At 45.1% G+C, this 26,525-nt stretch overlaps 1 protein-coding gene across 1 annotated transcript in view; it reads right to left on the bottom strand.

The window, feature by feature from the left end:
- The window catches only part of XYLT1 (xylosyltransferase 1), a 205,373-nt gene that overhangs the window by 133,685 nt on the left and 45,163 nt on the right, over nucleotides 1-26,525 (bottom strand). The window contains exon 2 of the mRNA XM_058156862.1: nucleotides 13,194-13,232. Within this exon, the coding sequence (XP_058012845.1) occupies nucleotides 13,194-13,232 (39 nt within the window). The remainder of the gene's footprint in view (nucleotides 1-13,193; nucleotides 13,233-26,525) is intronic.

Raw genomic sequence — 26,525 nt, 5'->3', positions numbered from 1 at the left:
AAGAAGGGACTGAAACCAGGATGAGCTGCTGGGGGTTCGCAGGGGTTCGGGAGAACCTCTAGAATAGAACAGAACAGAACAGAATAGAATAGAATAGTTGGAAGGGATCTTGGAGGTCTTCTAGTCCAACCCCCTGCTTAGACAGGATACCCTACACCACTTCAGACAAATGGTTATCCAATCTCTTCTTAAAAACTTTCAGTGTTGGAGCATCCACAACTTCTGGAGGCAAGTCGTTCCACTGATTAATTGTTCTCACTGTCAGGAAATTTCTCCTTAGTTTTAAGTTGCTTCTCTCCTTGATTAGTTTCCACCCATTGCTTCTTGTCCTGCCCTCAGGTGCTTTGGAGAATAGCTTGACTCCCTCTTCTTTGGGGCAACCTCTGAGATATTGGAACACAGCTATCATGTCTCCCCTAGTCCTTCTTTTCATTAAACTAGACATACCCAGTTCCTGCCACCATTGTTTACACCGTTTCCCCGAAAATAGGACCCAACTGGAAAATAAGTCCTAGCATGATTTTTTTCAGAATGCTCGTAATATACGCCCTACCTCCAAAATAAGCCCCAGTTAAGATTGTCAGCCAGATGGATTCATTTAGTACCGTATTTCCCCACAAATAAAACCTAACCAGAAAATAAGTCCTAATGTGTCTTTTGGAGCAAAAATTAATATAAGACCCGGTCTTATTTTCAGGGAAACATGGTATGTTTTAGCCTCCAGTCCCCTAATCATTTTTGTTGCTCTTCTCTGCACAGTCTCAACATCTTTGAAACTCTAGAACAGGTGTCGGCAGCCTTAAACACTCAAAAAGCCATTTGGACCCGTTTTCCAAAGAAAAGAAAACACCGGGAGCCACAAAACCCTTCCGGTGCCTGTCTATTTCCTGAGCGGCCACAAAATTAGCATATGTAGTTGAATTAAATGTTCTGTTTTCTCCTGAAACCTTTCTTTTCTTGGATTTATCCATGGTTGGCCTACCGGGAGTCGAAAAGCGCAATAAATCACGTGCCAGCTGTGTATCACACATTGCTAGTTGTCACTTATATTTTGAGCATCAGGGAGCCTCAGCAGAGGGGTGAAAGACATGTGCGGCTCCAGAGCGGTTGCTGACCACTGCTCTAGAAAGAGTGCAGAGAAGAGCAACCAAGGGGATTAGGGGACTGGAGGCTGAAACATATAGAATAGAATAGAATAGAATAGAATAGAATAGAATAGAATAGAATAGAATAGAATAGAATAGAATAGAATAGAATAGAATTTTTTTTATTGGCCAAGTGTGATTGGACACACAAGGAATTTGTCTTGGTGCAGATGCTCTCAGTGTACATAAAAGAAAAGATACGTTCATCAAGGTACAACATTTACAACACAATTGATGGTCAATATATCAGTATAAATCATAAGGATTGCCAGCAACAAAGTTACAGTCATACAGTCATAAGTGGAAGGAGATGGGTGATGGGAACTATGAGAAGATTACCAGTAGTGCAGATTCAGTAAACAGTTTGACAGTGTTGAGGGAATTATTTGTTTAGCAGAGTGATGGCCTTCGGGAAAAAACTGTTCTTGTGTCTAGTTGTTCTGGTGTGCAGTGCTCTATAGCGTCGTTTTGAGGGTAGGAGTTGAAACAGTTTATGTCCAGGATGCGAGGGGTCTGTAAATATTTTCACGGCCCTCTTCTTGATTCGTGCAGTATACAGGTCCTCAATGGAAGGCAGGTTGGTAGCAATTATTTTTTCATATAAAGAACAGTTGCTGGAATGGCGCCGTTAGTTGCTACAACACATCGATCTTTCTTCCTCCGACCCACCCAGAGTTTAACTTCTTAACTTAAATTCCTTCCCATGCCGGGCTCTACGTTATGGGCCTCTTGGTCCCACCCTATGACAAATTTCGGAATCCTCCCCGCACAAGGGAATCCTTTAAATCTGGATTTCCTAGCAGCCTCCCCTCCAAAGGGCAGCCAGTTAGAATTCCAGAGAAGATGCTTCTTTGCGTATCTTACTCTGACCTTTGAAGGATCTGCTCTGCCGGCTTGTATTTTTCCAAGGATAAAAACCACAGCTGACAGCATGGAGGATTTGTGCGCCCGGGTGAGCGCACAGACACACGTACGCTCGCACACACGGTCCATCGCATTCGCAGGAACAATATCAGAGGTCATCATCGCGTCGCTCGGAGGCAAACAGACGCAAAATAATTCCCCCCATGTGCCGCTGCACGGAGCTTTGGTTAAGACGGGGGCCTTACAGCGGCGTTTGAATCTTGCACTTTTGGTAGGTCGAATAGGATAGGTCAGGTGATGGCTAACCTTTTTCTCGTCGTGTGCGGAAAGCAATGTGGGGTGGGGCTGTGCATGCACGCACAACCCCTCCACATTGCCCCGTGCATGCACACGTGACCCCCACACTCCCTCCGCCACCCATGCATGTATGCGCGACCCCCCCACCCCTCGGTTTGGGCCTAGTAGGCCTCCCTGCAGCCTCCTGGACCCAAAAACAGTCCACGGCAGGGCACCTACCCCCGCATGCACACACCCCCCCGTGCCCCCCATGCATATAAGCGCAACCCCCTATGCTCCCCCCTGCCTTCCCAGCATGTGAGGCGACCCCCCTCCCATGTTTTGGGCCTAATAAGCCTCCTGCAGCCTCCTGGACCCAAAACAGTCCAAGGCAGGGCACCTCCCCGCATGCACACACGCCCCCATGCCCCCATGCATATACACGCAACCCCTATGCTCCCCTGCCTTCCCGTGCATGTGAAGGTGACCCCCCTCTCCCATGTTTTGGGCCTAGTAGGCTTCCCTGCAGCTCCTGGACCCAAAAACAGTCCATGGGAGGGGCGTGTCGCCCGCTCCTGCGCATGTGCATAGGCATGTGACCCAAACATGCCTGCGCATGCGAACGCGACCCCCCTGCACATGCGCACGTGTCTCCTGCATGCGCCCTGCCCCCGCACATCCCAAATGACTTATCATTAAATGTTGTATCATTAAGTGTTAAATTTGTACCCTATGACTATCATTAAGTGTTGTAGGTGTTGTACCTTGATGAAGGTATCTTTTCTTTTATGTACACTGAGAGCATCTGCACCAAAGTCACATTCCTTGTGTGTCCAATCATACTTACAATAAAAAATTCTATTCTATTCTATTCTATTCTATTCTATTCTATTCTATTCTATTCTATTCTATTCTATTGATCCATTTTGTGATTGCGTAAGAAAATGGTGTCCATATATATTGAGCTGGTGTCCCCGCCTCGCCATCTGTACTTCTATACTTATCCCCCTCTCAAAGGACCACATTAAGGGACATTTTCCAAAACCTATTTTCCAGTAAATCTACAACAGCTTTCAACCGATTATTAGTAAAGCTTATAATACACTCAAACTGAACATCACTTTCCTAAAGGTGCAATTTAAGTGTAAAGCAGAGATTGCTGGTATCACAGGGCCCAAATGTGCAAATATTTTGCTTTCTTAAAAAGACACAAGGCTTTTAAAAAAGAAACACAAAAAAACAGCTTCCCTGCTATTTTTAGCTTCGCTTGAAGTATCTGCTTTAAGCACACGCTGATTTATAGAACTGGCTATTAGATTTGCAGCCTGACTCATCTTCGAAAACTCAGGGTTGGTGATGGTACTTAAGATGAATAAATAATTGTGCATCATGAAAGAAATAAATGGAAAAGCTGTTTAAATTTTTTTTTTTAAAAAAAAATAGAGCCATCATTGTTTACAAATTATTTTCCCAGTTACATGCCTTCTCCTTTCTAATGTCTATAGGATTAATTGCATTTGGGTAGAAGCAGTGGTGGGATTCAACCAGCTCGCACCACTTTGGGAGAACCGGTTGTTAACTTTCTGAGCAGTTTGGCAAACTGGTTGTTGGAAGAAATCATTAGGGTAGAGAACCGGTTGCTAAATTACTTGAATCCCACCACTGGGTAGAAGTTAAAGACTGGTTGCTCATCCCCTTTTCTGACTCCCTTCCTGTTCTCACCCCCACACCCAAATTAAGAGAACGGCTCCTGAAATTTATTTCCAAAGTCCTAAATTTAGGCAAACACTCAAATGTACATCTGGCTGCCTTTGCATCCTGCAACCGCTGGTATTGGGGGTATTGTAAAAGCAGTGGTCAAACTTGCAGGCAGAGTTAAAAGAGGAATCAGCCTAGAACTTGCAGGCAGAGTTAAAAGAGGAATCAGCCTAGAACTTGCAGGCAGAGTTAAAAGAGGAGTCAGCCTAGAATGGATGGCGATTCTATGGCACATGTGCCGGAAGTGGCACGCAGAGCCATTTTTCTGGGCACGCGAACTGTCACCCAACTCACCGCCAGCTTACCGGCAGCATGCGTGCGCGCCCCAGCTGGTCTTCGGAGCTCTCCTGAGCATGCGTGCGTGTTTGCGCATGCGCAAAAGAGCACTGGGGCGCAGCGTGCGCATGCCCAGATGCCGTTCACGCACGTACATTGCACATGCAAAAACCACACGAATGCGCAGATAGATGTGCACAGCGCAAGGTGGGGTGCATGCGTGAAAGCTGTGCGCATGTGCAGATGGTGCGGTTGCATGCACAGCACAAGGTGGGGGGGCGTTTGAAAGCTGTGCTCATGTGCATGTGCAAAGTGCGCAAAGCACGGACCTGTTTGGCATTCAGTGAGTAAAAGGTTCGCCACCACTGGCCTAGAATCTCTGTGCAACCACAAACAAGCTAAGTCCAACTTCCCTTGAATTACTTATCTAACTCCTAGCACATGCTAACTATTAGATGAGGCTCAATGTAAGTCAAGGAGGGTTGGACTTAAGTCTGCTTGTGGCTACCTAAGGATTGTAGGCTGATTCCTCTTTTAACTCCACCCTCATGTTCTGCCACTCCTTCCCCTACAAAGATAGATATTGTTTTGTCTGTGCCCCCCGAGCTGGTCTTCGGAGCTCTCCTGAGCATGCGTGCGTGTTTGCGCATGCGCAAGAGAGCACTGGGGCGCAGCGTGCGCATGCCCCAGATGGCGTTCACGCACGTACATGGCACATGCAAAAACCACACGAATGCGCAGATAGATGTGCACAGCGCAAGGTGGGGTGCACGCGTGAAAGCTGTGCGCATGTGCAGATGGTGCGGTTGCATGCACAGCACAAGGTGGGGGGTGGCGTTTGAAAGCTGTGCTCATGTGCATGTGCAAAGTGCGCAAAGCACGGACCTGTTTGGCATTCAGTGAGTAAAAGGTTCGCCACCACTGGCCTAGAATCTCTGTGCAACCATAAACAAGCTAAGTTCAACTTCCCTTGAATTACTTATCTAACTCCTAGCACGTGCTAACTATTAGATGAGGCTCAATGTAAGTCAAGGAGGGTTGGACTTAAGTCTGCTTGTGGCTACCTAAGGATTGTAGGCTGATTCCTCTTTTAACTCCACCCTCATGTTCTGCCACTCCTTCCCCTACAAAGATAGATACTGTTTTGTCTGTGCCCCCCGAGCTGGGCCTCCTGCCAGAAAGTGACTTGGAAAGTGAGGGGGAAGGGCCGTCAGGACATACCTCGGGAGCACCGACTTCCCTGGCTCAGCTCCAGGAGCCAGAGGCAGGCCAGGTAGAGGAGATAACGAGGCCTCCGTCCCCTGACTCTTTCCCCATCCCCCCGGCCATGCCTCCAGACCCAGCTGATGGCAATCAGGCCTGGCTGGACCCTAGGTTTCATAGGCAGGAGAGGAGGGAACAACAGAAGCAGGGGTGGGGCAGGCCTAGGAAGTGCTGAGTCATGGAGCCACACCCCACAGGATATAAAGGCAGCGAGAGCTGCTGTGCCTCTTTGTAGCAGGCAAATCAACTGATTAACTAAGAGCTGAAGTTTGTTCCTGGGTGACTCATCGGCGTCGAGGGAGATAACAGAGACACTTGGCAGATGCTCTTGCTATTTTGCTGCCAGAGCTGATAGTGCCGGCTAATTAAGCCATCACTCGCGTATATTGTTAATGACACCCAAGACCAACATCCCCCTCCCACAAATTCTCACCAGCAAGTAAGACGTCTATGGAGATTCTCAATCAGTCAGGTCATGGTTGTTCCAAAGGTACTTTCCTGAAAGGCAACTGGCTTTCTTGGACCTCAAGAAAGTCCAGTTCCCTTTTGGGACAGCAAGTAAGACCTGCTACAGTCCAAATTGGATGACTTCCAGATGGGTAAAGGTCAGCCCCCACCCTCCCTCAACTGTGGCCGTGCTGCCTGCAGAATTCTGGGAGTTGAAGTTCACCCACGAAGGAGGCCCACTGCTTTAAAGGAGGACCACAGAGTGAAAGAGTATGTTTCTACACACACACACACACACACACACACACACACACACACACACACACACACATTTTGCCCACTTCCATCACAAAACAAGCCCAAACATCTCATTTTCCATCCAGGAAAATGCAAACCGAACCTCCTCTCCTCTTTTGAAGACATTTCAAACGCACTTCTCGTTTGTCCAACCGAAAAGAGAAACCCTCACCACATTTCTGACATCAATACAATTGAACGTGTCCAGAAGTGTTTTACAAGAAGAGTTCTCCACTCCTCTGAAAACAACAAAATACCTTATCCCACCAGATTTGAAATCCTAGGCTTAGAAAACTTGGAACTCCGTCGCCTTCGACAAGACCTAAGTTTAACTCATAGAATCATCTATTGTAATGTCCTTCCTGTTAAAGTCTACTTCAGCTTTAATTGCAATAATACAAGAGCAACCAATAGATTTAAACTTAATGTTAACCGCTTTAATCTAGATTGCAGAAAATATGATTTCTATAACAGAATCATCAGTGCTTGGAACACTTTACCTGACTCTGTGGTCTCTTCCCATAATCCCAAAAGCTTTAACCAAAACCTTTCTAATATTGACCTCACCCCATTCCTAAGAGGACCATAAGGGGCGTGCATAAGAGCACGAACGTGCCTACCGTTCCTGTCCTATTGTTTTTCTTTTTCTTCTTCTTATATATATATATATGCTTATACCTCCTAATATTCCCTCATATATATGTTGATATACTATATAATCTTTTTGTGTGATGCTTATATATATTGTTGTGATAAAATAAATAAATAAATAAATAAATAGATAGATAGATAGATAGATAGATAGATAGATAGATAGATAGATAGATAGATAGATAGATAGATAGATAGATAGATAGATAGATAGAACGGGCAAAATGGAAAGGCAGATGTTTTTTTGGGAAATGGCTCTAGACTAGACCATCCCCCCCCTCCCTTTTCCAGTCTGGAAAATCCCAAGTTTGCTTGCTCATGTCGACTGTTTGCTTTGGCCACCGACAAGCCAGCTGTGAGTCACCCATCTTTGGCTGGGTGTAGCTTCCCCAAGTGCCCTCACCCCACCCCCACCCCTGAGGTCACCGTCCAAACTGGGTTTCAACAATTCGATCATTTTGCCTCCTGACTTGCAAGTCAAAAGAAGCGAACGGGTTCGTAGCTTTAATCTCAACCTGACCATTTTCAAAAAGGTCCAAACGGTGAAGAAGGCTCCCTTCGACTGGGAGAAATGTATTCAGAGGTGGGGGAAACGGCGGGGGGTGGTGGTGGCCGAGAAGCTAAAGACTATTCTGGTCATTACTTGGATGCCAATTTTTTTTTTTTTTAAATGTGACAACTTCTATTCCCTCCAACTGTCAAATCACACCTTCCTGGGGTTCTCCCCCCCCCCAACCCTGTGTGGAAAATTCCGCTTTGAAAGATTGCTCGCAAGAGCGATCTGGATCAAATTTAACTGATTGCTCGCTGCTTATTGCTGGGATCAAGGATGTTAGCTCCCCACACTCCCAGCGCTGTCTGAGGTTTGAGGCAGAACCTCCTGGGGTAGGGTTGGAGGCAATGTTCCCTCTAATTTTTCACGAGTCTGAGCAAGCACACTAACTCCCTGAGCGGTCCCTTGGACCACTGTGAGCAACATCAGACGTGCGGGTCATGCCAGCATCGCATCCATTCAAGTCACATGATTTATTAAATCCATTCATTTATTTTATTTATTTATTATTATTTTATTTTATTTTATTATTATTATTATTATTTATTATTATTCATTTATTAAATCCATCCATTCAAGTCACATGATTTATTAAAAGAATCAAACAGATTCGGCTAGCTAAAACTTTTAGCTAGATTCGGCTAGCTAAAAGTTTTAGCTAGCCGAATCTGTGCTGGGCAGCTAATCAACGTAATTTGACAGGCGTTGATTAGCTGCGCAGCACAGATTCGGCTAGCTAAAAGTTTTAGCTAGCCGAATCTGTGCTGGGCAGCTAATCAACGTAATTTGACAGGCGTTGATTAGCTGCGCAGCACAGATTTTCTGTGCGCGGAGACCGTGTCAGCAGTGCGCATTTGCGCACGCGCGCAGCTTAGAGGGAACAGTGGTTGGAGGTGATGCGTCTATAGAAATTCCCAGAAATTCATTAGTTCTGATGGTGGGGGGAAATGGAAGGAATTCTTCCAGCCCCTTTCTCTCCCCTACCCTCCATCAGAACTGATGAGGCTTCTTGGATGAGAAGTGAAATGTTTCCTTCTTCTTAAGAAGAAGAGGGGGGGGGGGAGGAAATAAACAACCACCACAGTCCAAGTTGCTTTTTGAAAAATCACCTTTGAGGTCGGAGGTGTGAACTAATTTTTTTTTTTTTGCAATAAGGAATTGCGATGCAGGCAAGAGATCAGATGGATAGATGGAAAAGTGGCAAGGCAGGGTGGGGGAAGAAAAGGGGAAAGGAAAAAGAAAGGGAAGGGAGGGAGGGAGGGAGGGAAAGGGATGAGGAGGGGAAGAGAAGGAAAGGGGAGGAAAAAGAAAGGAAAGGAGGAGAGGAAGGAATAAAGGGGAAAGGGAAGGGAAGGAAGGGAAGGGAAGGAAGGAAAGAAGGAAAGGGAGGAAAGGAAAGGAAGAAAGGAAAGGAAAGGAAAGGAAGAAGGAAGGGAAGGAAAGGAAAGAGAAGGAAAGGAAAGGAAAGCAAGAAGAGATGAAGGGAAGGGAAGGAAATAAAAGGAAGAGATGAAAGGAAAGGAAAGGAAAGGAGAGAAAGAAGGAAAGGAAAGCAAAGAAAGAAGAGATGAAGGGAAGGGAAGGAAATAAAAGGAAGAGATGAAAGGAAAGGAAAGGAAAGAAAAGAAAGAAGGGAAGGGAAGGAAAGGAAAGAAAGAAGAGATGAAGGGAAGGGAAGGAAATAAAAGGAAGAGATGAAAGGAAAGGAAAGGAAAGGAAAGAAAGAAGGAAAGGAAAGAAAGAAGAGATGAAGGAAAGGAAAGGAAAGGAAAGGAAAGGAAAGGAAAGGAAAGGAAAGGAAAGGAAAGGAAAGGATTAAGACCATGTCATGTAGTTATGCATTTGGGGCTACTTTGCTACAGTCACCAAGGAGATGGTCTCCAGTTTCACCTTCGATCACCTTCCCTAACGGTCATTCTGCCATCCTTCGAAATACCTTCCTGTTTGGGCTCCGACGATGCTAGTTGACCCTTGTTTCTCTGCTCTTCTTTTTTTTTTTTTTGAGAATTCCAATTTACAGCCATTTGGCCAGGTCAAATTTTAGATTTGGTTTTTCCCTTCAACGGCATTGCGTATGGGTCACGAAGCGAGTTGGATCCGCAAGCATTTCATCTGGCTTTCGGGTTGCTTTTCTTTTGCAATTGTTCGTTTGGTTTTGTAATCTTCGGGAGTTTGTTTTTTGTTTTTTTTTCTGTACAAACACCCGTCAATAGCAATCCCTCGCTGTGTCCCAAATTGTGTTTCCCTTCTATTCCTTGCTTTACTTAAGAGTAAACCCCTCCCACCTTTATTTCTGACAAAGCAAAGCCAGCCACCGTGGCTTCTTGGAAAGGAAACACGATTCTCGTGTCATTTAATTTTCCTGTTTCCCAATCAAGAACGCCCAATTCAGCTTGTGCCTGAATCCATTATACCTGCAGTATACTGAATAATCGGACCAGCCCAAGTACGTATGGCTTTAATTATGTTCCCTGCATTTAATTGGGTGTTCAAATTTTTTCAGATTCATTTTATATAACGAGATCGTTCTTTTTTAACTCGCTCAGGGGGGAAAACCGGACGTTTCCTTTTAAGCCTAAATATTTATGTCCTCTTTCTAGTGTTCTAAAGCACGGCCGTTTTTCACACTTACGACCGTCGCAGCATCCCCGTGGTCGCACGATCAAGATTCAGATGTTGGGCAGTTCATATTGACGATGATTGAATATCCTGGTGGTCATGGGCAGGAGTGGGCTTCAAAAATTTTAGCAAGGGATCGGGGTGGGGGGTGGGGGGTAAGGGGGAGGGGAATTGGGGGGTTGAGGGTAGAGATGGAGTGATGGTTAATGTACAGGGATTATTGAAGATGTATAAATATAATTAATGTAGAGTCGGGTCTGCCCAGTTACCATTTTAGAACGGTGGGGAGGGAGAAAATAGGAGAGAGTAGGAGGTAGGAAAGAGGAGAAAAGGAAAGAAGAGGGGTAGAAGAGGGAGAAGGAAAGTGTAGGGTGGAGGGAGGAGAGGATGTAGATAAGAGAAGGAGAGGAAGGTTTGGAAAGTAAAAGAAGGTAGAAGAGGGAAGAGTGTTAAAAAGGGGGGTGGTGACTGGGCAAGCCCGACTAATTGTATATAACTGTACATTGGATGAATTGTTTGATATGATTGTAAAAATAAAACTTTTTTTATGAAAAAAAAAAATTTAGCAAGGGGTTCTCTGCCCAGTTGCTGGGTGGGTGGGGCCTAGCTGGCCTCCTGCACCACGGTGGGTGGGGAGGGGCGTATTTTCCCACCCCGGGCTCCAGAGGCTTTCCTTGAGCCTCCAGGAGGGTGAAAACGCCCTCCCCAGACTCCGGAGACTCTCTGGAAGCCAGAAACGGGCCCGAACTCCCGGTAGGCCCATTTTTCGCCCTCCCCGAGCCTCCCCACTAGGTGTGGGTTCTTCTTACCTTTGCTACTGGTTCGTGGTGGGATCGCATGTGCAGAAGCACATGCACAGAAACTTCCTGATGATGTCGGGGTCAGTGGGCAGAGCCTCCCCCTGGTTTTACTTATCGGTTCGCAAGAACCGGTCCGAACCGGGGGCAACCCACCACTGCTCCCCACGCACCCTGCACTTAGCTGCATCCAAAACCCGCCATGTGGGGACTCCTGGGAGGGGTGGGGTGGGGAGGGGCCAGCCAGGAATGGGATTTGGGGGTTCTCCAAACCGCCCAGAAGCTTAGCTAGAGGTTCTCCCGAACCCCTGCAAACCCCCAGCCGCCCACCCCTGAGTCATGTGATAATCTTCTGCGACCTTCTGACAAGCCAAGCCAGTGGGGAAACCAGATCCAACTAACAACGGTGTCAAGAAAAGTCGTAAAACACAACAAAATCATCTTAACCACCGTCTCACTTAGCAACGGAAATTTTGGTCTCAGTTATGGTCATTAAGTCAAGGACTATCCGTTAAAGGAATTTGAAAGAAATGCTCGGAACATTGAGAATAAAAACAGGAGAAGTCGACTTCAATAAAACTGCAATGCAAGATTTTGACACTGTTCTTCATTCCCATGTCCCTCCAGTCTATTGATTTCCCTAGCTGGCAACTTTCCAGATCTCCAACTTTCCGTAGACAAGCTGAATTCATGGGGAAAAAAAATAAATAAACTGCAGATATTTCTTTGCCGAGGTATCCTGACGTTTAAACCAGGAAGCCGCCAAATTACTTCTTTCTAGCAAGCCAACGTTTGGAACACTTTTGGTTTCTGATATCCCATCTCTTTTCAGCTCATCCTCACTGAGCGACCACAATCGGGACAGGCCACTCAGTCATCAAGCAAAGGAGTCACAAAGTGAAGTTCTGGGTGCGTTCACGACGTGGCTTCAGTTTCCCTTTGCTTTCCCTGACCTGCGAAAGTTGTAAACGCAAGGATTGTTCGCCAAATGGCTTTCCCATCACCGTCGTCACTTCGCCAAAGGAGGCAGTCACTAAACGAGGCCTGCCCGTAATTTGAAAGGAAAGAATTCCACAGGAATGAGAGGAGAAAATTGAGAAATCTGCAGCAAAAGCGTTGGGTTTGTTTATTGGAAGCCAACATCCTTGGAGAATTTGGCTTCCAGCATCAAAGAACGCCCCCATTCTTAGACTAATTACAAGCTAAAACCTTACGGTTATGAATTACCGTACCTTTCAAATGAACCATTTTAATAGGTCTTCATGACTCAGCCTCTTGAAAGTTGTTGATTATTACTTAATTACAGACGCCTGTATGCTTTGTTCTACATATGGAGCTGATAGCAGCCGAGTGTTCGCAGAAATTTATTATTTCTATTTTTTTGCCATTGAATTTTGCCATTCCTTTTGCACTTCCCTATAAACTGACTTCAGCCCAACCATAAAAAAGAAAAAAGAGCAGGGGTGAAATGCTCCCGGTTCAGACCGGATCAGCCGATCCGGTAGCGATGGGGGCAGGTAGTTTGGAGAACCGGTAGCAAAAATCTCTGGCCCCACCTCCACCCATGCCCACCCAATCGCCTGGTCCCCACTTGCCTACTTGGCAGCTTGCTGCTTCTTTCGGGCTCGCTCGCTATTCCTGCCTTGCTTCGACTGCTGCAATCAATTGCATCAGCTAGCAGCTCAATCTGCCTGCTTGCAATCCATCTCATCGGTAAGCAACTCAATCTGCCTGCCTTGTGCCTGCAATTTGGTAAGTAACAGGGCTGGGGGAGCTTTAAAAAATAGTTAATGGGTTTTTTTTTTAGGAGTTTTATTTAGTTTTTTTAGACATAGCAATTTAAAGTTAAGGAAGTTTTAAATTTAGCTGCTTTTATCTAAAAATATAAATAAAATAAAATAATAAGAGAGGAGAACTGGCAAACACCACCTCTGGCTGGCCCCAGGGTGGGGTGGGAATGGAGATTTTATAATATTCTTTCCCCAGGAGTGGGGAGGGAATGGGAATTTTGCAGTATCCTTCCCCTGGAGTGGGGTGGAAATAGAGATTTTGCAGTATCCTTCTGCTGCCACGCCCACCAAGCCACACCCACCAAGCCACACCACACCCACCAAGCCACACCCACCAAGCCACACCACGCCCACCAAGCCACGCCCACAGAACCGATAGTAAAAAAAATTGAATTTCACCACTGATTTGAACCATATTTTTCACCCTTTTGTATGAAATGAAAAATCCAACACTCACCTGAGCTTCAAAGCCTTTATCAGGGTTCAGAGGTTGATCCTGCAAAAAGAACATCAAAAAGTTGATTAGTTTCAGACAGCTTGACTGGTCAGCACAGACTAAATTACAAGTAATGAATACAGTTCCATCAGTTGTTCTCCAGCCTCTCTCTCTCTCTCTCTCTCTCTCCATCCATCTACCTACCTACCTATCTATCACCTCTAGCTAAGATTCGGTGCAGTTCGGAGAATCCCCAAATCCCACTCTTGGCTGGCCCCGTCCACCCCACCCCACCCCTCCCACAAGTCCCCATGTGGACTGTGCCCCCAAACCGGAACGTGCATGCATGTGCGTGAGCCGGAGCACCGGAAACCCAAAGACCAGCTGGCCGGCGTGTGCACGCCTGTTTTTTGGCTGTTTTCAGGCCATTTTCTGGGCCGTTTTCCGACCATTTTTCCAGCCGTTTTCTGGGCTGTATTCAGGCTGTTTTCCAGGCTGTTGTCTGGGTTGGTTTTCCGGCCATTTCCTGGCTGTTTTCAGGCCAAAAATGGCCCTGAAAATGGCCCGAAAAATTGCCTGAAAAGAGCCTGAAAAACGGCTCAAAAAAGGACCAGAAAATGGCCTAGTTTTTGGCCGTTTTCAGGCCATTTTCCGGTGCTCCGGCACCTGCGAAAACCACTGGCGCACTGGAAAGCGTAAGAGCAGCTGGCGACAGCGTGCATGCCCATGGAGAGGGCTCTGCGTGTCACCTCTGGCACACGTGTCATAGGTTCGCCATCACGGATATAGGCATTTCAATTGGAAGGAGATTTTGGAGAAAGACCTCCAGTGACGCTTTCGGGGTATTCCTAGATCAACCTGAATAGTGTTTTGGCCTCCTAGCAGAGATTTTTTTTTTAAAAAATGTTGCAAGTTCCCATGAAATGCTAAATGAATTTATGCAGCCCTCATAAATCAAACCAACCATTTAACTGGGGTCAGGGAGACCCAAGACTGGAAATATAACAACTGAGTTTCATTTCTAAGCAGGAGACCTTAAACTCTGCAGGACCGCGACTGCCCCAAGTGAATCCTCCTCGCCTGAGTTTTGATAATGTTCCCACTTCACAATAACATTTTTCCTTCCTCCCCGCTCTTCTGTTCTTCCCCACAGCTCTTGCAATATAGCTAAAAACTAACATTTAAAAAAAAAATTGTTTGTGAAAATAAGTGTACTTCTTCTTGGCTATTCCCATTTTGCTGTCCAAGCAATTCACTTTTCAATTATCTGAAACTTTCGGGGCTATTTTTAAAGGCCACCCCCAGATGGAACGCACTGCAATCATTCGAGCTGCCGGTTATCAGAAGGGGAATCATTGTTTCAAAACTGTTTGCGGAAAAAAGAGGCCAGTTTTCTCTACCGGGTCAAGTCAAAGGATCCTTGAACCCCATCGGACTCCTTACGCAGAAGAAAATAGAACATTGGAGGATTCTTAAGGAACAAGGAATTGCTTCTTAAAAGCCACCAACACTGAAAACATTTATCTTGTTCTGAAAAGTGAATTGGGGCAGCCTACTTCCCAGGATGTATGGCTGTGAAAGTCGGATCATAAGGAAGGCTGAGCGCCAAAGAATGGAAGCCTTTGAACTCTGGTGCTGGAGAAGACTCCTGCGAGTCCCTTGGACTACAAGGCGATTCAACCGGTCAGTCCTAGAGGAGATCAACCCTGACTGCTCTTTAGAAGGCCAGATCCTGAAGAGGAAACTCAAATCCTTTGGCCACCTAATGAGGAGGAAGGACTCCCTGGAGAAGAGCCTAATGCTGGGAACGATGGAGGGCAAAAGAAGAAGGGGACGGCAGAGAAGGAGGTGGCTGGATGGAGTCACTGAAGCAGTCGGCATGAGCTTAAATGGTCTCCAGAGAAGGTAGAGGACAGGAAGACCTGGAGGAATATGGTCCATGGGGTCGTGATGGGTCGGACATGATTTTGCAACTAATTGTTGACTACCTGTAGTATCATATTTTCCTTGATCCCAACCAGAGGTGGGTTTCAGCAGGTTCTGACCAGTTCTGGAGAATCGGTAGCAGAAATTTTGAGTAGTTCAGAGAACTGGTAATAAAAATTCTGACCCAGCACTCATCTATTCTCTACCTCCCAAGTCCCAGATGATCGGGAGGAAATGGGGATTTTGCAGTATCCTTCCTCTGGATTGGGGTGGGAATGGAGATTTTGCAATATCCTTCTCCTGCCACGCCCACCAAGCCACGCCCATACAATTGGTAGTAATTTTTTTTGAAACACACCACTGATCCCAACTCTGCCAAATAGATCACATAAAGGTACGCAACCACTTATAAAAACCAACAAATATGGACCCAAGGAAAAACTTGTCCATCAGCCACACCCTGTTCGTATCAGTTCCACTGCAGCACTAAGCGCAATTTGCTTTAATTTCGCATCACACCTTACACAGGTACACATGCCAATATACAAGTAGATACAGGGAGTCCTCGACTTATGACGGTTCATTTAGGGACCGTTCAAAGTTTCAACGACACTGACAATAGTGACTTGCGACCGTTTTTCACATTTACGACCGGTGCAGCATCCCCAGGGTCAGGTGGTCAAAATTCAGATGCTTGGCAACCGGTTCACATTTATGACGGTTGCAGTGTCCCTGGGGGGGGGGTGTCACGTGATCCGCTTTTGCGACCTTCTGACCTTCACAACCGTGTGACTAACTGAACAGTTGCAGTGATTCACTTAACAACAGTGGCAAGCAAAGTCATAGAATGGGGCAAAACTCGCCCCACAAAAGGCAAGACAAGAAACTAATCAAGGAGAGAAGCTACCTGGAATTAAGAAGAAATTTCCTGACATTGAGAACAATTCATCAGTGGGAAAAACTTGCCTCCAGAAGTTGTGAATGCTCCAACACTGGAAGTTTTTAAGAAGAGGTTGGATAACCATTTGTCTGAAGTGGTGTAGGGTTTCCTGCCTAAGCAGGGGGGGTTGGACTAGAAGACCTCCAAGGTCCCTTCCAACTCTATTATTCTATGTTCTACTTTCTCTATATCCATAAGAAGCTACCTTATGCAGCCGGGATCATTGTTCCCCTTCTTTTATGCCCTAATTGGGATTTGGGTGTGGAAAAAAATGCATTTTTTAAAAAAATTTTTTATTTGCATTTATATCCCGCCCTTCTCCGAAGACTCAGGGCGGCTTACACTATGTCAAGCAATAGTCTTCATCCATTTGTATATTTATATACAAAGTCAACTTATTGCCCCCAACAATCTGGGTCCTCATTTTACCTACCTTATAAAGGATGGAAGGCTGAGTCAACCTTCGGCCTGGTGGGGCTTGAACCTGCAGTAATTGCAAGCAGCTGCTGTTAATAACAGACTGTCTTACCAGTCTGAGCCACCAGAGGCCCATTTATTTTAATTCTGCATTAAAATCTTAAAAGGCCATTGAAAAAGAGCTGAAACTGAATATTGCACATGGCTTTTGGCAGCAAACTCTCCTTGCCAGAAGAGAAATAATTTAATCATTTGCTAGACCAGGTATCACCGCTACATTAGTAAGATAAACTTCGTTAGGAACTATTCACTGTTAATTTGAGGCTGGGCACTCGGAGCCAAGAAAATGATTTGCACGATCTGTTGCAAATGCTTCCCTGCAGGAGCTTCCCAAGCGGGTGGAAAGAAAGGATGCGAAACCGAACAATTCAAAAACACAAGGGGTTCTCGACTTAATGGCCACACTTGTGACTGGAAACTTTGGGGTTACGCGAGGAGCTTGTTAAGTGACTCGAACCCGTTTTGTGACCTTTACTTCAGTGGTGGGATTCAGATAATTTAACAACCGGTTCTCTATCCTGATGACGGGCTGGGTGGGTGTGACCATGGTGGGTGTGGCCAGGGGTGTGTGACAGGAAGCACTTGGCCTCCCGCACCCCCCTGGGAACAAAAATGGGCCGGGGGGGACGCGCCGCCTTCCCGCGCCCAGTTTTGGCCCTACTAGGCCTCCCTGCAGCCTCCTGGGAGCAAAAACAGGCTGCCTGGGGCTCGCTGCACCCTCCATGCCCCGTTTTGGGCTAGTAGGCCTCTCTGCAGCCTCCTGGGAGAGAAAACGGGCTGTGGGGGGGCAGAGCACTCCCCTGCACCCCATTTTGGGCCTAGGAAGCCTCCCTGCACTTACCTGGGAGCCAAAATAGGGCACATGGGAAGGGGTCGGGCGGGGCGGAGTCAGCCAGCAATTTAACTACTGGTTCGCCCGAACCGGCTTGAACTGACTGAATCCCACCACTGACCTTTATTCTCCCAAAATTGGTCACTTTTGACAGAAGGAAGATCCCCTTGTGCTCTCTGTCCGCCCAACTTCTCAATAACTGGGTTTACTGAACGTGCTAAACCACAAAGAGACCACCTTTTAGCTTAGACTTGTGGAAACAAGGCAAGTTTTTTTTTTCCTCCAGAGAGTTTTCTAATCTCCTTTAGATCCAAGGAAGAGAAAAGGTTGTGGATCATTTTCCATGCAGGAGGTCTCCAGCTGAATCCCCAAAACGGACACGCAATCCTGGGCAGACATTGCTAGCCAGTGGCTGTGTTCCTAAGACTCACAAAGCAAGGAACCGCTTTAGTTCCCTAGTTCAACTTGGGTTTAAATTCCGCCTTATTAGCATTTGTGTATGAACTTAGCCCATTTGATTTATCTTTCAACGAGGAGTCCATAAAGATGGTTCATCCATACTTAGGTAAACCGGGGGCGGGGGGAGGAAGAGGAGGATAGAAGGAGAAGGAGGAGGAGGAGGTGGATGGAAGAAGACGCAGGGGTAGGAGTAAGAAGAGAAGGAGGGGGAGGTGAAGGAGGAGGAGGAGAAGGAAGGATAAGTTCATATGAAAGACATTTCCATACACAATTATTTATTCTCCTTCCATCTTCCATTCTTCTCCTCCTCCTCCTCCTCCTTCTCCTTCTTCTTCTCCTCCTCCTCCTCCTTCTCCTTCTTCTTCTGCTTCCTCTTCCTTCTCCTCCTTCTCCTTCTTCTTCCTCTTCTTCTTCTTCCTGCTCCTGCTCCTCCTTCTCCTTCCATCTTCCATTCTTCTTCTTCTTCTTCTTCTTCTTCTTCTTCTTCTTCTTCTTCTTCTTCTTCTTCTTCTTCTTCTTCTTCTCCTCCTCCTCTCCTCCTCCTCCTCCTCCTCCTCCTCCTTCCCTTCCTCCTCCTCCTTCTCTTTCCATCTTCCATTCTTCTTCTTCTTCTTCTTCTTCTTCTTCTTCTTCTTCTTCTTCTTCTTCTTCTTCTTCTTCTTCTTCTTCTTCCTTCTTCTTCTTCTTCTTCTCCTCCTCCTCCTCCTCCTTCTCCTCCTCCCTCTTCCCTTCTCCCCCTCCTCCTCCTCCTCCTCCTCCTCCTCTTCTTCTTCTTCTTCTTCTTCTTCTTCTTCTTCTTCTTCTTCCTCCTCCTCTTCTTCCTCCTCCTCCTCCTCCTCTTTCTACCCCCATTCCCCCTCCCCTCCTCCTTCTCCCCCTCCAGAGCCCTTCCCCTCAATGAAAGGCAGATGGCCATCCCTTGGCAGGAGCTTTGGCCTCTCTTCCATACAAAACCCGCTCTATTTAAAAATCCCTGGCATGCCCACCACAGCTCCCATCTCCGTTAAAGCCTCCTGCTTGCCAGTCGACAAAAGCTAAGAATATAATTCCACCACTTCTTTTAAAAAGCAAATCAGGTCTCTCTCTCTCTCCCTCCCTCCCTCTCTCTCTCTCTCTGCCCACCCCCAACCAAGCCTCCCACAAACACCGAGAATAGCTCCTTTTTCCCTACTTCCTCAGAAGGCCTCCTGTCGGGAAAAACTCACAAAAGGGTGGCCTTGCCAGCCAGCGCCCTGTGCCACTTCCTGTCCAACAGGCTCCATGCTAATAACTCATAGAATCATCTGCTACAATGTCCTTCCTGTCGAAGACTACTTCAGTTCTCCTCCGAATACAACAAAATACCTTATGCCACCAGACTTGAAATCCTGGGTTTAGAAAATTTAGAACTCCGCCTTTGACAGGACCTGAGTTTAACTCATAGAATCATCTATTACAATGTCCTTCCTGTTGAAGACTACTTCAGCTTCAATCGCAACAATACAAGAGCACACAATAGATTTAAGCTTAATGTGAACCGCTCCAACCTTGATTGCCGAAAATATGACTTCAGTAACAGAGTTGTTAATGCTTGGAATACACTACCTGACTCTCTGGTCTCTTCCCAAAATCCCCAAAGCTTCAACCAAAAACTGTCTACTATTGACCTCACCCCATTCCTGAGAGGTCTGTAAGGGGCGTGCATAAGAGCACAAGAGTGCCTACCGTTCCTGTCCTATTGTTTCCTTTCGTTATATCCAATTAATATAGTTATTACATACTCATACTCATATATATGCTTATATATTGTATAATTATTTCATGCTTATGCTTATATATACTGTGTGACAAAATAAATAAAATAAATAAATAAACAACAATACATGAGCACACAATAGATTCAAACTTAAAGTGAACCGCTCCAATCTCGATTGCAGAAAATATAACTTCAGTAACAGAGTTGTTAATGCCTGGAACGCACTACCTGACTCTGTGGTCTCTTCCCAAAATCCCCAAAACTTTAACCAAAGACTATCTACTGTTGACCTCACCCCATTCCTAAGAGGTCTGTAAGGGGCATGCATAAGCGCATCAGCGTGCCTACCATCCTGTCCTAATGTTCCCTTTGGTTGTATTCAATGTGTGTGGTTATTTCATGCTTATACTTATATATATATCGTTGTGTTTGACAAAATAAATAAATAAATGAAAATGAATGAATGAATGAATGAATGCTCCTAGGCTGAGAAATCGGCCTTTTGCAAAGCCCCTGAGCTTTTCAGGTTTGCTCCCTTAAAACAGGGCACGGATTCAGCCAAGTCCCAGCATCTTGGATTACCGTTTAGCCTGCCTTGGAAATACAAAAAAAAAAAAAAAGGTTTTTATCCTTGCCAGGAGTAACAAGGTTGAAATGAAAAGAGGGAGGGGAGGAAAAAAAAAAGAGAGAGGAGGTTTTGGAATACAGTGTACAGTGGCAGAGAACAAATGCTTGACCCATACAATGGGGGCCTTTCAGGAACTGGCAGCAAGGCTTAGTGGGGAGGGCCATTTGGGGTTTAAAAGACACCTCCGCTACGTTGATTGCAACTCGGGTTTCCAAAAATTGTTTCTCGATTCCCAGACTATGAAATGGGTTCCAACCAGGGGTGAATTCTAGCAGGTTCTGACAGGTTCTGGAGAACCGGTAGAGGAAATTTTGAGTAGTTCGGAAAACCGGCAAATGCCACCTCTGGCTGGCCCCAGAGTGGGGTGGAAAAGGGGATTTTGCAATATCCTTCCCCCGGTAATGTGGAGGGAATGGGGATTTGGCAGAATCCTTCCCCTGGAGTGGGGTGGGAATGGAGATTTGGTAGTATCCTTCCCCTGGAGTGGGGTGGGAATGGAGATTTTGCAGTATCCTTCCCCTGGAATGGGGTGGGAATGGAGATTTTGCAGTATTCTTCCCCGGAGTGGGGTGGGAATGGGGATTTTGCAGTATTCTTCCTCTGGAGTGGGGAGGGAAAGGGGATTTTACAGTATCCTTCCCCTGCCACACCTACCAAGCCACATCCACAGAAGGGTAGTAGAAAAATTTGAATTTCACCACTGGTTCCAACCCTATTTCGCAATTCCAAATCACGTTTTTGCTAAAGTTTTTTTTTTTTAACAAACTAAAAAAAAAAAGAGCAACCTTAAAAAAAATCTGCCAAGGTCTTGACATGGCATCTTAATCAGGTTAACAAAACTGATGTATAAATTTTCAAGCTTTCGAGTTACTTTTCATCAGGCAAAACATGAAAAATTCAGCGATTTCTTCCCCAGCCCTGGTTTTTTTTTTCCTTGCATGTTTTAAAATTTACTTTGACTTATCTTCCCTGTTACAAAATTCTTGGAAATGCGAGAACTTGTAAAACTGTCCTTGCCAAGTAAAGAGATTGAACTGATTTCAATATTAGACTTCAAAACTCTTCTGTGTAAGTTTGGTTATTGCACCACTTGGCCTATAAAGATGTATCAGCAGAGATCACTTGTCGCATTATTTAACAGAGAAAAACCTCCTTTCAAATCCTATAACAATTCTATCAGCCCATCTCGCTATCTGGGAAACACAAAATTAGCAGTCGGAATCTCAAATAACAAGGACTTTCAAATAACATTATCTTGAAAAAAGTTGAATGGCTCTGTTGTTTAGCCAGTGTAACTTATTCACCTAGGACACTAATCAGGAGAAAGAAAGAAAGAAAGGAAGGAAGGAAGGAAGGAAGGAAGGAAGGAAGGAAGGAAGGAAAAGAAAAAAGAAAGAGGGAGGGAGGAGGGACAGAAAGAAGGGAAGGAGGGATAGAAAAAAAAGATGTTTCTTTTTCTTTTTAAAAGTTTTATTAAAGTATTATAGCATAAAATACAATGAAAATAAAGATTTAAAAAATGTAATGGGGGGGAAGAATGCAGGATGGAAAAAAAGGTGTGTGGTTGGATTTTCTTTTCTTTTTTAGTATTTTTACTGTTAGAAAAAGTCAGAACTCAACTGGAGGCGGTTTCTTGACTGCTGTTTAAACTGGCCAGTTTATCTTCCTGGAGACTGAGTTATTTGTTGATTTTACTGAATATTTTGTTGCTAACTTAAATTTCCTAAAAATGTCCTCTTATTTATTTATTGACTGTATGGAACATTTTGTTGCCGACTTGATTTTCCTAAATGTTTCCTTATTTATTTTTATTTTATTTATTTATCACATTTGTTGACGTTACAGAATATGTTGATGCTGACTTGATTTTCCTAAATGTTTCCTTATTTATTTGTTGACTTTGCTGAATATGGAGTTTATTGCCTTGTTGATTTTCCTGGATACTTAAGTGCATCCCATTCATAGCTGACTTGGCCGCAGCTTACCTCTGTCAGTCATAAAATTAAAAATGGAAGCAAAAACCAGAGACATCTGCAGGGAGGGGTGGTGAATTGGGACGCGTGATGTGTTAAAAGACAAAAAACGAGGCTGTGCTATTAGGGAACAAGCTCCACCCCTTTTGAGCAAGCATCATGATGATGTCACAAAAGAGGCGGGACTTGCCCCCATAGCCTGCAAAGTCCACATTACACTCGCCTCTGGAATAAACTAACATGGCTACCAACCAGAGGTGGGTTTCAGCAGGTTCTGACCAGATCTGCAGAACCGGTAGCAGAAATTTTGAATAGTTCCGGGAACGGGTAGTAAAAATTATGACTGGCCCCGCCTCCATCTATTCTCTGCCTCCCGAGTCCCAGCTGATTGGGAGGAAATGGAGATTTTGCAGTATCCTTCCCCCTGGAGTGGGGTGGAAATGGAGATTTTGCAGTATCCTTCTCCTGGAGTGCATCCAAAATGGACCACGTGGGGACTCCTGGGAGGGGCGGGGTGGGATGGGCGGAGCCAGCCAGGAGTGGGATTTGGGGGTTCTCCAAACTGCACAGCTAGAGATTTTCCCGAACCCCTGCGAACCCCCAGCAGCCCAACCCTGGCTTCCAAAAACCCGCCGTCAAATACCATCTGGAGAACAATTTGTGGGACTAGAGGTGTGTGAGAGTGAAGAGCGTCTGAGCTGGGTCTTTTGTAAAAGGCCACGAGCATCACTCCAACCATCATGTTAGGTGTGACCGCAACCCGCTTTCCAAGTTCCGGATCTTCCCACTTGGCACAAAACGAGGACTACCGCTAACGTCAAAAAGCTTCCCCAGGTTAAAAAAACCCAAAGGCAATGGAGATGATGAAAGGCAACACAGAAACACGAAGTTGCAACAGGCTGAAATAGCCTGGAATAGAATTCGAAACCCGTTCTTGGGCGAAGCCTAGATGCCGATTTGTTTGCGCTGGGCATTAGCGTGGTTGTGCAAACCCAGCATTGTGGATTGTTCCAAGAAAACAACAGGCCTAAGAAAGCAAACAAAAGTCATTGTGGCGCAAGAAGCATTTCCTCTTTTTTTATTTTTTTGCTACCTTCTGGCAAACATCTCTGTTTTATTTCCCTCCGCAGACAACGGAACTTACAGGACAAGCTAGCTTTTGTTTTTAATTCCCCACGGGAGGTGACAGAAGTCCTGTCTTATTTTCAGTTGTTCCACCTTTCGGCCCTCGCCCTCCTTCACAGCTGGATTCTGCTCTCATTTCAACTTCTAGCCCGCATCCCAACCCAGCTGCCAGCAGCCTCTTGTTCTAGAAATGGCTGGTGTTTGTTAGGATTGGCAAAGTGCAAAGTTGAGGCTGTGATTTTATTTTCCCTGTGCTGAAAAATGCAGAAAACAATGCAGGTTCCTCCCTCCCTCCCTCCCTCCCTTCCTTCCTCTCCCTTCTTCCCTCTCCTTCCTTCCTCTTCCTCTCTCCCTTTCTCCTCCCTCCCTCCCTCCTTCCTTCCTTCTTTCCTTCTTTCCTCCCTCCCTCTTCCCTCCTTCCATCCTGTCTCCTTCCTTTCTCCCTCTCCCTCTCCACCCTCTCTCCTTCCTTCCTTCCTTCCTTCCTTCCTTCCTTCCTTCCTTCCTTCCTTCCTTCCTTCCTTCCTCCCTCCCTCCCTCCCTCCCTCCCTCCCTTCTTCTCTCCCTTTCTTCTCTTCCTGTGAACTGGGTACATCAGTATGACTTTCCCATGTGGATTTCAATGCTTCTGCGCATGTGCAGAGGTCTGTTTTCCCACCAGTTTGACATGATCGGTCGAATCAAAATGGGTTGAATTGTAGAACTTGGGAGCATATTCACTGAGAAGAAAGCTAGTGCTGGATGGGTCCTTTCTATGTCAATTGTACAGCCAGTTTGGTGTAATGGTGAAGGCATTAGGCTAGAAACCAGGAGACCAGGGGTGAAATCCAGCAGGTTCTGACAGGTTCTGGAGAACCGGTAGTGGAAATTTTGAGAAGTTCAGAAAACTGATAACGGAAATTTTGAGTAGTTTGGAGAACCAGCAAATACCATCTCTGGCTAGCCCCAGAGTGGGGAGGGAATGGGGATTTTGCAGTATCCTTCCCCTGCCACGCCCACCAAGCCACACCCACAGAACTGGTAGTAAAAAAATTTGGATTTCACCACTGCAGGAGATTAGAACTCACCACTGTGAATTCTAGTCCTGCCCTGGGCACAAAGCCAATTGGGTGACATTGGGCTAGTCCCTCTCTCTCAGCCCTACGAAGGAGGCAAATGTCCAACCACTTCTGGAAAAACCTTGACAAGAAAACTACAGGGACTTTTCCAGGCAGCCTCTGAGAATCGGACATAATTAAATGAAAAAACAAAGACAAAAGAAGTTTTACACAAAACTGTTTCTCAAACTGTTTCTTCTACAGAGGAATGATTGAGTCTGTCATCTGCACCTCCATAACTGTCTGGTTTGGTTCTGCAACCCAACAAGACAAACACAGACTTCAGAGGATCATTAGAAAGGCAGAAAAAACAATGGCTACCAACCTGCCTTCCATTGAGGACCTGTATACTGCACGAGTCAAAAAGAGGGCTGTGAAAATATTTACAGACCCCTCGCATCCTGGATATAAACTGTTTCAACTCCTACCCTCAAAACAACGCTACTGAGCACTGCACACCAGAACAACTAGACACAAGAACAGTTTCTTCTCGAACGTCATCACTCTGCTAAACAAATAATTCCCTCAACACTGTCAAACTATTCACTAAGTCTGCATTCCTATTAATCTTCTCATCATTCCCATCACCCATCTCCTCCCACTTACGACTGCATGACTATAACTTTGTTGCTTGTATCCTTACGATTTATATTGAGTTTCCTAGTATGATTCGATTGCTTATTTGTACCCTGTGATTATCATTAAGTGTTGTACCTTATGATTCTTGACGAATGTATCTTGTCTTTTATGTACAGTGAGAGCGTATGCATCAAAGACAAATTTCTTGTGTGTCCAATCACACTTGGCCAATAAAGAATTCTAATCTAATTTAATCTAATCTAATCTAATAAACAGCGATCATATCTCATTGTAATTGTCCAGATACAATCCATAATTATAAGCACCTCGTTCCTAAATTGTATATAACTGAGCAATTGTGACCAAAAAGTACTTCTTTTCAGTGTTGAAGGACTCTTAGCAAAAAAAAAAAAATCCAGTCAAAAGTCCTTTTTATGGATATTGGCTGACACTGCATTGAAATTAAAGCCTTTTTTAAAAACTTTTTTTTTTACAATTAAAGCCTTTTTTGTTTTATTCTTCGTTAAAAAAATACCCCCACCATCCAGGAAGTTCTGCTATGCAAAAATCTGTCTTTTAAAAACTCTGAATTCCCGCAGCAAGGTATCTTGAGTGCGCCTAGCCTTTTCTTAGCTAATTATCCTGCCAGTAAAGTAATAACTTGTTTATAGATATGTCAATTCAGCTTTTCTTCCCACTGAACTCCTTGAGAATGTAAAATATCATTCTCGCAAGCAAACGCCAGGCATTTTAATCAATGCTGCCCAATCCTACCTCAGGGGAGAATTATTTTTAAGCCCATTAGCATGATATATTCTCTCGATGGTTTAAATGGGTTTTTTCCACCCACGTTAAAAAAAGAAAAGAAAAGAGAAGGCAAGAAAACGGCGTGACTTTAGAAAGAAGATGCTGTGGGTGGAAAAAACCAATATAGGTGGAAGAATTAATAACGATAATAATTTATTAAAGTTGCATGCCTCCAGACTCTCAATTAACTTTGGGCTAGAATAAACATTAAAATAGAAAATACAATCAAACTGAGCCAAGAAATGGTCATTCACGCCACAGGAAAGCCTCATCCAATCAACAACGGGGAGGTCAAAGATGCCCCGCCTCCCATAGAAGCTCCTCCCACATGGGAGGCTTATGCTAACTTGTGTCCAAACAAAAACCATTTTTTTTTGGAGACATCGGTATTTTATAATATATGGGAACAGTGGTATAAATGGATAGAAAGGAGATAGATAAGGATATTTAGTTACTAAGTATAAACAATAGATAAAACAAGAACACAAATACATACAATTTAATGTTTGTAATCATTGCACGGATTATTGTTATAAGAAAAACACCACAAATAACTGTTAAGTAATATAACCTTTTCCTTTTTTTCCCTATGTTTTTAATGTAAAAAAAGTTTAATGAAATATATTTAAAAAAAAACGAGACGACTTCCGGTGTCCAGCGGCAACGGTCATCTGGAGGCTTCTCCTGCCCCCAGTGCCCGAATCCGGCCGCCGCCGAGGCCCTCAGGGGCCAGGTGTTCCGAAAAGGACACCTGCCGCACGGACGGCTCGCCAGG

Source organism: Ahaetulla prasina, chromosome 14 (genome assembly GCF_028640845.1).
Source record: "Ahaetulla prasina isolate Xishuangbanna chromosome 14, ASM2864084v1, whole genome shotgun sequence".
Taxonomy (NCBI): domain Eukaryota; kingdom Metazoa; phylum Chordata; class Lepidosauria; order Squamata; family Colubridae; genus Ahaetulla; species Ahaetulla prasina.
This window is presented reverse-complemented; position numbering and strand designations above follow the sequence as displayed.